The 14,332-nt window shown below is 29.0% G+C and overlaps 1 protein-coding gene across 1 annotated transcript; it reads right to left on the bottom strand.

Moving 5' to 3' along the window:
- Positions 1 to 8,110: 8,110 nt before the first annotated feature.
- On the bottom strand, positions 8,111 to 9,818 carry LOC100788826 (cytochrome P450 89A2). Its single transcript, XM_003556135.5, has one exon. The coding sequence runs from the start codon at positions 9,748 to 9,750 to the stop codon at positions 8,248 to 8,250; it is 1,503 nt and encodes a 500-aa protein (XP_003556183.1). The 5' UTR covers positions 9,751 to 9,818; the 3' UTR covers positions 8,111 to 8,247.
- Between the last annotated feature and the right edge of the window lie 4,514 nt (positions 9,819 to 14,332).

Raw genomic sequence — 14,332 nt, 5'->3', positions numbered from 1 at the left:
GTGGCGGCACGCCTATGCCGCTAATTTCGCTGGCGGCACCACCCCAAGAAGAGACCCCCTTCGTAAAATGTTAAAGAAGGGACCCCTTTACGTAAATAATTTGTAAAGGGGATCCCCTACAGTAAATTTACCTTTCTTTTACATGCAGCGATCAAATTGCGCATCAAACATTAAAATTTCCTGATAAAGTGAAATTTAAGAGATCAAGAAAATACGAGGATAGATCTAATTGAGAAATTAGGGATTGAATTACAGGAGAAGACGAGGGCAGCTACGGCTCCAAGGAAGCCAAAAAACGGTGTCATCTCATCGCCGCTGAATGGAGCCATTATAACTGCAACGACGTCGGATAGATCTGATCTGAGAAGTGAGATATTCCGGTTTCCGCATAGAGAGTTCCATGTTCCGATCTCTGTTACCGTCAGATTAGTGAAGCTTTGGAAACCCTAATTTGAGGAAGAAGAAGTAAGTGAAGAAGAAAATATTTGATAACTTTTTAAATTTTGCATTAAAGTCCAGTCTACGTATCATAATTTGAGATAATTTGTCACGTTGGATTGGATAGTCTGTGTGACACTAAAATTATCAACAATTTACCTCACTAACACTTCTAAATTTAACGTCAATGACTATTTTACAAAACTTATGAAAAGATAAAGATTATTTTTTGATAGGGACTAATTTATAAAAGGGATCAAAAGTCATGGACTAAAATACTTATTTACTCTTTATTTTTTTTTAATTACCTGGTAATTCTTGCGTACCAAACCATGGATGCACGATATTTCATCACACTTTCACGCTCTTATATTTCTTTCTTGGCTATTTCGACAGAACCAAACGAAGGGTAAATGTTTAATAGCATTGAATGTTTCCTTATCTTTTCAAGTTATTTTAACTTTATCATTGCTATTTCTCACCAGTGAAGATATTTTGTGTTTCTATTTATTTTAATTAAAAATAAAAATAAATTAAAGTTAAAAAAATTAAAAATGAGAGTAGCAGGTAATTATTAAGTAAGAAAAATTTAAAAATAAAAATAATAATTTAGTAAAATATGTATAACAAACGAGGGTATTTCTTTTTATTAGTAAGTATAAATTATTCACTGCAAGTCATTCAGTTTCATCTCAAAGCCTTGGAATGGGAAGGAATCGTTTCTATCCTCTAGGAAATAGGTTAAATATATTTTGATATCAGTAATTTAGTTTTTTTAAAAATGTCTTTGCAAAATATATATATATATTTTAGTTTTTATAAAATATGTTTTTGTTTTTGATCTTTAAAGTGTAATGTTTTTTTTTACCATTCAAAGCATTTTTTTTTACTATTCAAACTTAGTTATAAAAATCAAACTGAACCGGTTGATCAGATCCAATGTCTTGGATAGTTCGGTTAAGATAAATGATTCAAAATACATTTGATTTGGTTTGGCCTTGATTGACCTGATGATCGAGATCGAGTTGGCTCAGTTGAGTTGTGTGTGTGTGTGCGTGTGTGTTAAAAATGTTATTTGTTTGTTCAATAAATAAACTTTTTAAAGTAGCTTCTAAATTTTTTTAATAGCTTTTAGTTTTGTTTAAACTCTATTTGAAGTGATGTTTTTTTAAACATTAACTTTTAAATTTTTTTTCATTTTAACCTTAAAATATTATTCAATTTTCTTATTACTTTTTTAAAATATGTTATTTTACATTTTTTTCAATTACTTCAATAATTAGTTTTATGAAATGTTTATGATTTAATAAGTTAGCTTATAATTAAAAGTTTACAAGTACAAGTTTTTAATTAGTTTTACCGAACATAGTAAATTATGATTTAATAAGCTAGTTTAAAAGTTTACAATTATTAATTATATTTTACAATTTTTTAAAACTAGTAAATTAGGATGAGTTCTGGTATGGAAAAAGGAAACAATTTGCCGAATAGTAATATTATATATAAATTAATTATTATAATATTACTATTACATTGAAAAATAAAAAAAATATATTATTAAAAATTTACTTAATCTATAATAATTAATGTTTTTATTAAATTAAGGGTCCATGTTCATATAAAATTTAATTATTATAAAAAATAATTAAAAAGTAAAAATATAATTATATAAAAGTATTTTATTAAATTAGTATTTGCCATTAGACCAACCCATACCCTAAAGTGAATAAATTAGCGCAAGTTGTTAACATTACACAATCTGATATTGCTTTGGATAAATATGAATCGAAACAAGCAATGGCTAACTTTAGATTGTTTAATTGATTTAGTTCACCTTTGGGTGATACCTAATTTGATAACTATAACTAATAATGATGTTAAAACAAACATATTTTTTGTAAACAGTTAATCATAATTAAGTCAACATGCATAATTGCAGGTCCAAACAAAAGTTGGGCGAGCCCTTTATTTTAGGCCCCTTTCTAAAAAAAATTGTTTATTATTGGTATTTTAATTTTTGTAAGCCCCCTATTTTAAATCATGTAATTGATTACATGATGTTTGTAATCAATTATCAGCAACGGTACTTAAGAAAACACTTTAAAAAATCATGACCTTTGAAAATCTAAATGTGTAATCGATTACAAATTGATTATCAGTGAGAATTTCAAAAAAAAAATTTTGCAAAGACATATTTGTTTAAACCATTTTGAAAAGGTACGAAGGGTCTATATATATGTGTGTTTGACTTCGAAAAGCAAGAGAGAGATATTCTAAGAGAGTTTAATTATCAAATGTTCTTTCAACAACTTTTGGGCAAACACTTGCAAATCTATTAAGAATTCATACAGAAACTTCAATTTGTATTATTATCTCTAAAAGAGAGAAATTTCTCTAGGAACTTCAATTTGTATCATTCACTCTAAAGGAGAGAAATCTTTCTGTTCATCTCAGAAAGTCAGTTGTAATCAAGAGACTGGTTGTCTCTTGGATTGTGAGAATTGTAATCAAGAGACGAGTTGTCTCTTAGAGAATCTTTGAACACAAGGGTGAGGGATCTCAAGTTGTATTCAAAGTCTGTAAAGGATTTACAAAGATAGTAAAAAATCCCAAGTGGGTTGCTTGAGGATTGGACATAGGCACGAGAAGTGACCAAACCAATATAAATCAAGTTTACATTTCTCTCTTCCCTTATCTCATTTATGTTATTGTAATCAATTTTGTCTTGCATGTTTAAAGAAAATTATTAAATTGATTACTGCTTCTTCTTTTGCATTCTGAGTCTATCATTTAGAAGGGGGTTAAAAGTTTGTTAATGAGAAATTTTGAAACTTAATTCACCCTTTCTCTTAAGTTATTGAGGTTACTTGTCCAACAAGCGGTATCGGAGTAGGATTCTTGTTTAAAGTTTAAAAACTTCAAGAATAATTATGGTCTCATCTAACTTTCCATTTTCTGAGAAAATTTTTATTAATAGGCCTCTTGTTTTCAATGGCGAGGGTTATCACTATTAGAAAACTTGAATGCAGATCTTTATAGAAGCCATAGATTTAAATATATAGGAAGTCACTGAAATTGGTCCCTTCATTCCTACAATGGTAGTGGGAAATGCAAGTATAGAAAAACCTAGAGAAGAATGAAATAATGATGAAAGAAGAAAGGTTCAATACAATTTAAAGGCAAAAAATATAATCACTTCTGCATTAGGCATGAATGAATATTTTAGAGTCTCAAATTATAAAAATGCAAAAGAAATGTGGGATACATTACAAGTACCCATGAAGGCACAACTGATGTCAAGAGATTTAGAATAAACACTCTCACATATGAATATGAACTGTTTAGAATGAATCAATATGAGACCATACAATATATGTAAAAAAGATTTACTCATATAGTTATTCATCCTACATCATTGGTAAAAATACTTCCTAATGAAGATCTCATTAACAAAGTGCTGAGATGTTTAAGTAGGCAATGGCAACAAAAAGTAATAGCAATTATAGAATCAAGAGATCTCATTAATATGTCTATTGTCACTCTCTTTGGAAAACTTCAAGAACTTGAAATGGAACTTATGAGACTCCATCAACATGAAGAGAATGATAAAAAAAGGAAAGGAATAGCACTCAGGCAACAAAAAGTAATAGCAATTACAGAATCAAGAGATCTCATTAATATGTCTATTGTCACTCTCTTTGGAAAACTTCAAGAACTTGAAATGGAAATTTTGAGACTCCATCAACATGAAGAGAATGATAAAAAAAAGGAAATGAATAGCACTCAGAGTCTCATCATCTTCTATTCAAGAAGAAAGTGACAAAGAGGACTTGAATGAAATAGAAGAAGATGATGATTTCAGATTTTTTGTGAAGAGATTCAATAAATTTCTAAGAAACAAATAAGATATCAATCCAAAGAAGAAATGAGAAGATTCCTCCTTAGCCCCAAAATGCTATGAATGCAATCAACCTGGGCACTTAAGATTTGATTGTCCTGCCCTTAAAAGAAGAATAGAAAAATCCGACAAGAGAAATTTCAAAGAAAAGAAAGAAATGAAAGCATACATCACTTGGAAAGATAATGACATGGATTCTTCAAGTGATTCAGAAAATGAAATCATAAATCTGGGTCTCATGGCCAAAGACTATGAAAATGGAGAAGAGCTGCTCCAAACACATGACGGGAGATGCATCAAAGTTATTCATATTTCTTCCAAAAATAGTGAACATGTGATCTATGGAGACAACAACAAAGGTAAAATTGTTGGAGTTGAAAAAATTGGTACGAATCCCTCTACCTCCACAGAAAATGTTTTACTTATTGATGGTCTTAAGCATAATTTATTAAGTATTTATCAATTATGTGAAAAAGACATTTTGATATCATTTGATTCTCATATATTTCAACAAGTGGTAACATTCTCTACTATTTTAATTCATTATAAATTACTGAATGCTTTTCTCCTCTCTCTTCATGATTTGTTTTTGATGTTGATAAAGGGGGAAAGATAGATAAAAGATAAGATAGTAAGGGTTTATGAGACAGCTTTTTATATATGAAATATATGCAATCTTTAACTGTTTCATATAAGCAATTATTGCAAAATCAAGGGGGAATAAACTATACAGATATATATTCTTTTGCTTTTACTCCTAACCTATAGATGATTGTCATCATCAAAAAAGGAAGAGAATGTGAATCATGCAGGTTTTGATGATGCTGAAAAGAATTCACTTGATAATGATTGTCATCATAAAAAAGGGGGAGAATGTGAATGTATGAATACATGATTTTGATGATGCCAAAGAATAATCAAACAAGGTTGCTTTCAAGATTAATTCAAGATCAAACTTTTGCCACAAAACAAGTGTTTCCAAGAGATTAAGGCTCTGGTAATTGATTACGAGGCAGTGTAATCAATTACCAAAAGACAATTTTGAAAAACAGCTTTTAAAAAAGGTTTTAAATTTGAATTTTTAATCATGTAATCGATTATCAGATGTTTGTAATCGATTACCAGCCACGACACTTCAGAAAACACTTTGAAAAGTCATGACCCTTCAAAATATAACTGTGTAATCAATTACTAGAAATCTGTAATTAATTGTCAGTGAGAATTTTGGAAAAAACTTTTTGAAAAGACACATCTTCAAACCATTTAGAAAAGGCACGAAGGGCCTATATATATGTGTGTTTGATTTTGAAAAGCAAGAGAGACATATTCTAAGATAACTTAATTGTCAAATGCTCTCTCAACAACTCTTGGGCAAACACTTACAAATTTATTGAGAATTAATCCAGGAACTTCAAATTGTATTATCATCTCAAAAAGAGAGAAATTCCTCTAGGAACTTCAATTTGTATCATCTACTCTAAAGGAGAGAAATCTTTCTGTTCATCTCAGAAAGTCAGTTGTAATCAAGAGACTAGTTGTCTTTTTAATTGTGAGAATTGTAATCAAGAGACGGGATTGTCTCTTGGAGAATCTTTGAACACAAGGGTGAGAGATCTCAAGGTGTGTTCAAAGTCTGTAAAGAATTTAGAGAGATAGTGGAAAATCTCAAGTGAGTTGCTTGAGGACTGGACGTAGGTACAGAAAGTGGTCAAATCAATATAAATCGAGTTTGCATTTGTCTCTTTCCTTATCTGATTTATATTATTGCAATCAATTTTGTCTTACTTGTTTAAAGAACATTATTAAATTGATTTTTGCTTTTTCTTCTGTATTCTGAGCCTATCATTTAAAAGTTTAAAATTTGTTAGTGAAAAATTTTGAAACTTAATTCATTCCTCCTCTTAAGCTATTGAGGCTACTTGTCCAACAATTAATTATAAGTAACTATCTAACTTTTGAGTGATCCATATATATCTTATTTATTTTATCAGGAAAAAAATTCATTAAAAATTGAGGATCAAGATACAAGGTACCCACCCTTATAAAACAACATCACCTGTAACTACCTAGTAAATTATATTAGTCCTCTACCCCCAATATGGCATCATTCCCTCCTGAAAAGCTAAATGAAAAATCAGCCCACAAAAGCATAGCACTAAATGCTAAAACCATATCATCCCTCACGTTCCCTGGACCATCCCAGCATGTTTCGTGCGCCTCCAAATAAGCATATCCGAACTTTGATGCATACCTCCAAAAATCAGACCAGAAAAGTATACCCATTAAATGCAGAGGTATTGGTTGTGTTTGGAGTTTCTCAAGTTACCGGTTCTCAAATTAAAAATGATGGGGCCATGTTAATCTTTATAGTTTTAAAAAATTAGAATGTAAAGATATGAGTTTTTTGTGGACCCAATTAAAAACTCTTAGAGATATTAGATTGGAGAGAATAAGTACGGTTGAAGCTTTTGTATTAGAAAGAGTAAAATTGAGTAATATACTAATATGTAATTGTGAGATCCAATTAAAAAACCAAATAGTAATATTGCGATGGTGGAGATGCCCTAACAATTGTCCTGCGTCTACTTTGCCCAAAAGATGTCATAAATTTTTACTTCAACCAATATGCCCCCGTGTGTGAGTGTTGCAGTAAACATTAGTATTGCGTTCAATTTTTATAGATAAAAAAAAATGTTTCCATGTTGCTAAATTTGATCTAAGCAACTGCCAGGATCTACTTGCCACTTAACAAAATAATACGTGAACGAAGGAAAAAGCTACGCATAAAAATGCAATTGTTTTTCTTCCTCCGTAATGAACACAACACTTGAGTTATTGTAAATTTTTAAATCTGTTTTCGATTATGGTCCAAAAAAAAAAAACTTAATCACCACAACACACCGCACCATACTACTTCCCATTTCCCTACATCAGTTTTTTTTTTCCTTCTATTAAATGGATGCGGCAGAAAATGGTTGACAGGTTCCTTAGGCAAAACACTGAAACAGTAGACATCCCCAACCAAAGAGTAAGTCAAATTCCAAAGATATATGGTAGGCCTTAATGCATGTAAACAAAACGTGTTCCAATGTTTCCACACTAAGCTTGCAGAAAGGGCAGATTATGCTATTATCACCATTAACCTGAATATTTCTGTGCCTCAAATTGTCCTTACTCAATACCTTAAGCATTGAGTAATGAGTGAAACACTTAAGTGGAAATAGTTGTGATGTTTCGCGTTCTTGTTGGATTAAATTAATATTTGACCTTGATTTTTGAATGATATACGAAGGAATAAGAGAAATAACCAGCTAACTGTATTCATTCTTTTTTGTTCAAGGGTGTAACTTTTCTAGAAAATATTTTGCAGGACCATCATAAATCAAAATCATAAATTTTTGCAACCATTTTTTTATGTTCCATTCGTTTGATTTGGACAAACAAAATTCCTCTTTCAAACTATTTTTCATTTCATTTGGCTAACCAGTAACTACGTACATATTATATATACTTCTAACTTTACGAACTATATACCTACACTTGGAATCAAAGTCATGGATGATGGATTCCACATTGAAAATCTTATAAGAAACTACTCATCAACTTACTAAGTGCAAAATAGATCTTCTCATAAGTAAATACAAAACATAAATCTCACGTTGTGCTATGCCACAATGTTCCCCTGTTGTGATATGCCAATGGCAGGAGAGAATCTTCTTGGATGGTTCATGTAAAACTCAAGACACAAAAAAAAACCAATAAACCACACTTACATTAACGGGAAAAAAGTATCTATCCATTCCAATTATATACCATTCCCAACCTCTCATAGATAAACACTTTATTATTATTATTATTATTATTATTATTATTATTATTATTATTATTATACAATGAGATGGGTACAAAGTCTAGATCCTAGGAGAAATATGAACCAGCAATGCATTTTTCATCACAACAGTGAATTCTTGTTTCTCCGACAAATCCACATTCCCTCCCTCAGGAACCTTCCACTCAAAATTCCAAACCAAATTAGCCGCAAAGTACTCCAAATGAAGCAAAGCCAAGTTATATCCAGGGCATATCCTTCTCCCAGCACCAAACGGCATCATCTTAATCTCTTTACTCCCAGTTATATCAAACCCTTCTTCGTTCATAAATCTCTCTGGCTTAAACGCCATTGGATCCTCCCACACCTTAGGGTCCCACCCCATCTCCGCCACCATGAAATTAACCGTCCCATTCTTAGGCACCAAATAATCATTAAAAACCACGTCCTCGGTGACAGCATGCGGCAAAACAAAGTGGCCAGGTGGGTGACGCCTCAACCCTTCCAAAATCACAGCTTTCAGATAAGGCAGTTTCTGCAAATCTTCTTCTTTCACTTCATTCTCTTCTCTCACTCTTTCACCCAACACGCTTCTAATCTCATCCACTACCTTTTCTTGCACGTGAGGGTACTTCACCAAATTCGCCATTATCCACTGCAATGCCGTCGAAGTAGTGTCCGTACCCGCGTTCATAAACTCGCTACAAAGCGTCACCATTTCCATTTCGCTGAGCTTGCGTTTCTCCTCAGGTAGTTCCAAATCCAACAACGTGTCAACGTATGAGACTACGACATCGTCCTTGGCTCGCTTTTGCTTCCTGGCTCTTATAAGCGGAACAAACACGTCATCTTTCTCCTTGCGAAACCTCATCAACTCCTCCCAACGATTGCGGAACAAAACCCGCATGACTGGGTTCCAGAAATTGAGGATGTTGAACCTGTTCATGCCCAGAAGCAGTTGGCGCAGCACTCGCTCGATGTCTCTGACTTTCCCATCGTCGAGTCTTTCACCGAAGCACATGAACACGAGCAAGCAAAACATGGCGTATTGGAAGTGGTCAATGATTTTTATTGAGTCGTTGGACTGTGAATCTGATTTGAGGCGCGTGAGGAGGGTGTGTAGGACCCACTTGCGGATTTCGGAGAAGGACTTGGCGCGTGAGGGGTGGAGCATCTCGGAGGCGAGGTTGCGGCGGAGGGTGCGCCACGTGGGGCCGTAGGAGGCGGAGTTGATGTTGTGCTGGTTGCAAGATAAGATTTTGCCGATGGCGAGGGCCTTGGGGCGGTCGGAGAAGAGGGAACCGTTTTGGATTAGGGCTTGGTGGGCCAGGGTTCTGTCGGCAATGAAGATGACGCGGTGGGAACCGATTGGGAGAGTTACGATGGGGCCGTATTTGGTGTGGAGGTTTCGGAGGATTGGCTCGAGTTCGGAGAAGGTTTTTCGGAGCCATAGGAAGCTTGTGATGACAGGGATGTTGGGAGGGCCTGGTGGGGTGGTTATGGTTTTGTTGTGAAAAAGGGAGAAGATGGCTCTGATGAGAACGCAGACACAGAGAGAGACGATGACGATGAACCAGGCTTCCATTATGTGTTGTGCTGGATTGTTCACTTCACCTTTCCTCCAGAGAGAGAGAGAGTGAGTGTTGTAGTCTTGTATATGTAGTGTGCGATGTCAGAATCAAATAGCCAGCTGATACACCATGCCCTATTGGCTAAAAGGATATGGATTGCAAAAATTATGTCATTTTTTTCCATTCAATTTAAGGCTAAATTATATTTTTATGTAGTTTTCATCCTAAAATGAAAGTATTTTCTCATTCATAATTTTAACCTAAAACAGTAATTTTAACCTTTTCCATTTTTAAGGATAAAAGTGTAAATTTAATTTTTTTTATTGAAAATATTAAAATTATATACAAATTATATATGAATATTGATTATGTTTCTTTTTTTTATCAATACATTCTTCATTTCTTATTGGAAAGTATATAAATTATATTTTTTTAAAACTAATATATATTCTATTTATTTTGCATTAATCTATATTTATATCTATCTGTCATATATGTAATTATACTAGGAAAAATACATATACGTAATTATACTAGGAAAAATACATTTGGATGATTTTTTATGAACATAGAATTTTTATGTTAAAAGATTCTTAAATATTTATATTTAAATTTAATGTATACAATTTTTAAATGAATGATGTTTAAAATATCCTTCTTTTTTAATTTGAAAGTATGAAAATTATATTTTTTTAAAACAATTATATATTTTATTTATGTTGTGTTAGTCCTTACTTATTTTCATCCGTTGCACAAGTATGTATACTAGGAAATATTCATTTGGTGTTTTTTTTATAATCATTGTTTTTTGATGTCAAGAGACTCTTACTTTTCTATATTTAAATTTAATGTATGCAATTATTATATAAATGGTGTTTGAATTTCTTTTTTTATATCAAAACATCCTTTATTTTTTTAATTTGAAAATATCAAAAGTTATATTTTTTTAAGCACTTATAGATTCTATTTAAGATGAACTAATCCATATTTATGTCAATTTGTAGCAAGGGTCTCTATGATAGTGAAAATTTATTTGGGTAATTTTTTTATATAATCATTTTTTTTATTTCATCCTAAAACGAAAGTATTTTCTCTTTCATAATTTTAACGCTAAAATAGTAATTTTAACTTTTCCTATTTTTTAAGGATAAAAGGGTAACTATAATTTTTTATTGAAAATATTAAAATTATATACAACTTATATACGAATATTGTTTATGTTTCTTTTTTTAAAGTATATAAATTGTATTTTTTAAAACTAATATATATTCTATTTATGTTGCGCTAATCTATATTTATATTTATCTGTCACACATGTAATTATGCTAGAGAAAATACATTTGGATGATTTTTTTATAAACATAGGATTTTTTATGTTAAAAGATTCTTAAATATTTATATTTAAATTTAATGTATACAACTTTTACATGAATGATGTTCAAAATATCCTTCTTTTTTAATTTGAAAGTATTAAAATTATATTTTTTTAAACAATTATATATTTTATTTATGTTGTGCTAATCCATACTTATTTTCATCCGTTGCACAAGTATGTATACTAGGAAAGATTCATTTTGGTATTTTTTTATAATCATTATTTTTGGATGTCAAGAGACTCTTACTCGTCTATATTTAAATTTAATTTATTCAATTATTATATAAATGGTGTTTGAATTTCTTTTTTATATCAAAACATCCTTTATTTTTTTAATTTGAAAGTATCAAAAGTTATATTTTTTTAAGCACTTATAGATTCTATTTAAGATGAACTAATCCATATTTATGTCAATTTGTAGCAAGGGTCTCTATGATAGTGAAAATTTATTTGGGTAATTTTTTTATATAATCATTTTTTTATTTTATTTCAAGAGACTCTTAATATTTTATTTAAATTTAATTTATATAAATTTTATATGAATAACATTTAAATTTATTTTGAAATCAAAATGTCATATTATATTTGTGTTGTTCTAATTCATGTTCATATTTATTTCACACTTAGTATCCATACTAAGGTAAATATATTTAGATAAACTTTTTTACCATTATTCATTTTTTTATATCAAAAGACTCTTAGATATTTATATTTAATTTTAGCATATACACCTTTTATAATATGAATGATGTTTAAATTTCAATTTATATCAAAATATCCTTCATTTTTTTTTAAATTAAAAGTCTACAAAATTATTTTTTAATATTTTATATTTTTCCTCAACCCATATTTATATTCATTTATCACATAGGTAATTTATACTAGAACAAATTAATTGGGATGATTTTTTTTATAATTATTAGTTTTTTTTATGTTAAGAGACCATTACATATTTATATTTAATGTGTATAACTTTATTATGAATTATGTATAATTTTTTTATATCTAAATGCATATTCTAAATGATGTGAGACTTTGAAATTGTGAGTATCTTTAAGAATTATTTGTGAGTAAACTATTAGTTTGGTCCTCGAAATTGTGAGACATTATATTTTTTTAAGTTAATTTTACATATTTAATTTAGAGTAACAAATTAAATTAATTTTTCTAATTTTAAAATAAATGAAAACTATTTATCTAAAGTGAATAAAGAGTAAAGATTTTTATAATTAATTAAAAACTAATTTTTGATATTTAATATTTTTATATTTTATTACATATATTTATGAAATTTAGTATAATTCTAATTATTAAATTTTTAATTAAAAATAATAATCAAAATGCTATAATTTTTTTGAAAATATTATACTTGTATGTTACAAATGAATAAAATAAAAATAACAAAAGAGTGTATGAAAAGAAAAATGTATGATATGTTATATGTATATATGAAATTTTTGTTTCATGAGAGTGAAAGAATATTGAAGCTTAAATATGGTAGTAATTACACTAATGGTATAATTTAAAATAAATAATTATTTAAATTTTATTTTTTTATCAATAGAAATTGAACACAATAGTAAGAAATTTATAACACGCACACACTTATGTTCAACCAATTGAGTTAGACTCCCTTAATATTATCTAAATTTTATTAGTAATTAAAGATGAGATTATATATTTAATCTTATTTTTTTTTACCTTGGATCAATTAGGCAAACTTTTTTTTTATACGGTAGTAATTCATGAAACACTTAAGCTCCTTTCTTTCATATGATCACCTTGCCTATATAATCCTAAATTAATAGATATTTATACACCCTTAAAAAAATATTTATAAAAATGTTTAGAGAAATGATATTTCAATACTTCACTATTTTCTACATTTCACTAACATCTTTTATTTTCTCTCTCTCTCTCTATTTTTTTTATTATATCACCATATCTATTTTTTTTCTCTCGAACATAATCAAATTTCAAGAGTTAATTTTGGTCTTTTTTATAAAATAAAATAAAATCTAACCCTAACCAACCCATTTGTTAACGATTTGGATTGGGTTAATGAGTAAAAAAAATAGATTTGTTTGTTATTCTTTACAATTTAATATTTTTTATAAACTAAATTTTTTATTAAATAAAATACTAAATACATGTGTAGTCAAATATGTGAGAAGTATTAAAGGCATCATATTAATAACAACTACTCTAGGAGGAATGTTTTTATGCGGCGCTAACGATTTAATAACTATCTTTGTAGTCAAATATTTTTTTTCTCTCAATCAACGTGTTCTACTTTCATGTCAACATCTTCCTCATTTTCAACATTCATAAGACATAATACTATCATACATTCACTGTTCTTCGTCCATCATACTAAAAACATTTAATAAATTCAATGATAAACAAAATACAACTTAAAAAAATTATACAATCACCTCATTTGTTGTCTACAAAAATATAGTTCTATACAAAATTTTTAAAAAAATGTATTGTACATCATATAACCACAAACTACATTTTCACTACATATCTTCATTAAAATATCATATAAATTCTAACAAATACATCATTCAATAAATATTATATAAATTCTAATAAATACATAATTCAATAAAATATCAAATTTATTTAATTATCAATTGCTGTAATAAACATGTAAATACATCATTCACTTAAATATCATATTTGTTTGATTTTCAATCACTGTAATAAACATATGAATACATAATTCAGTTAAATATCAAAATTGTTTAATTATCAACTTTAGTAAATATTTTAAATGTATACAAAAAATTGTTTTAACAATCTAATGTTACTTTTACCAATCTAATTACTAAATTATTTTCAATTAATTACTAAATTAATTTTTAAGCAATCTAATGTTAGTTTTAGAAATTTTTAAAAGTTTATATATATTATGATTTTTTTACCAATCTAATTACTAACAACATTTTTTTATTGTTTTTATACCACTATAAATTAATATCACCAAATTAATATTTCTAAAATTGCTAAAACTATTACAAAAAAAATTACACTACAAAACAAATTAAATAAATAAATCAGAAAAAAAATTATTTACAATTTAAAAAAATAGCCTACGAATTAGCAATCTGTTTGAGTCATACCGTATGGTTCATATGGATCAACAATCCGTATGATCCATATGGATTGGCAATCCGTATGGCTCATACGGATTGTTGATCCATATGTTCATACGG

Source organism: Glycine max, chromosome 20 (assembly GCF_000004515.6).
Source record: "Glycine max cultivar Williams 82 chromosome 20, Glycine_max_v4.0, whole genome shotgun sequence".
Classification (NCBI taxonomy): Eukaryota; Viridiplantae; Streptophyta; class Magnoliopsida; order Fabales; family Fabaceae; genus Glycine; species Glycine max.
Note: the sequence above shows the minus strand (reverse complement) of the source record. Positions and strands in the feature narration are given on the sequence as shown.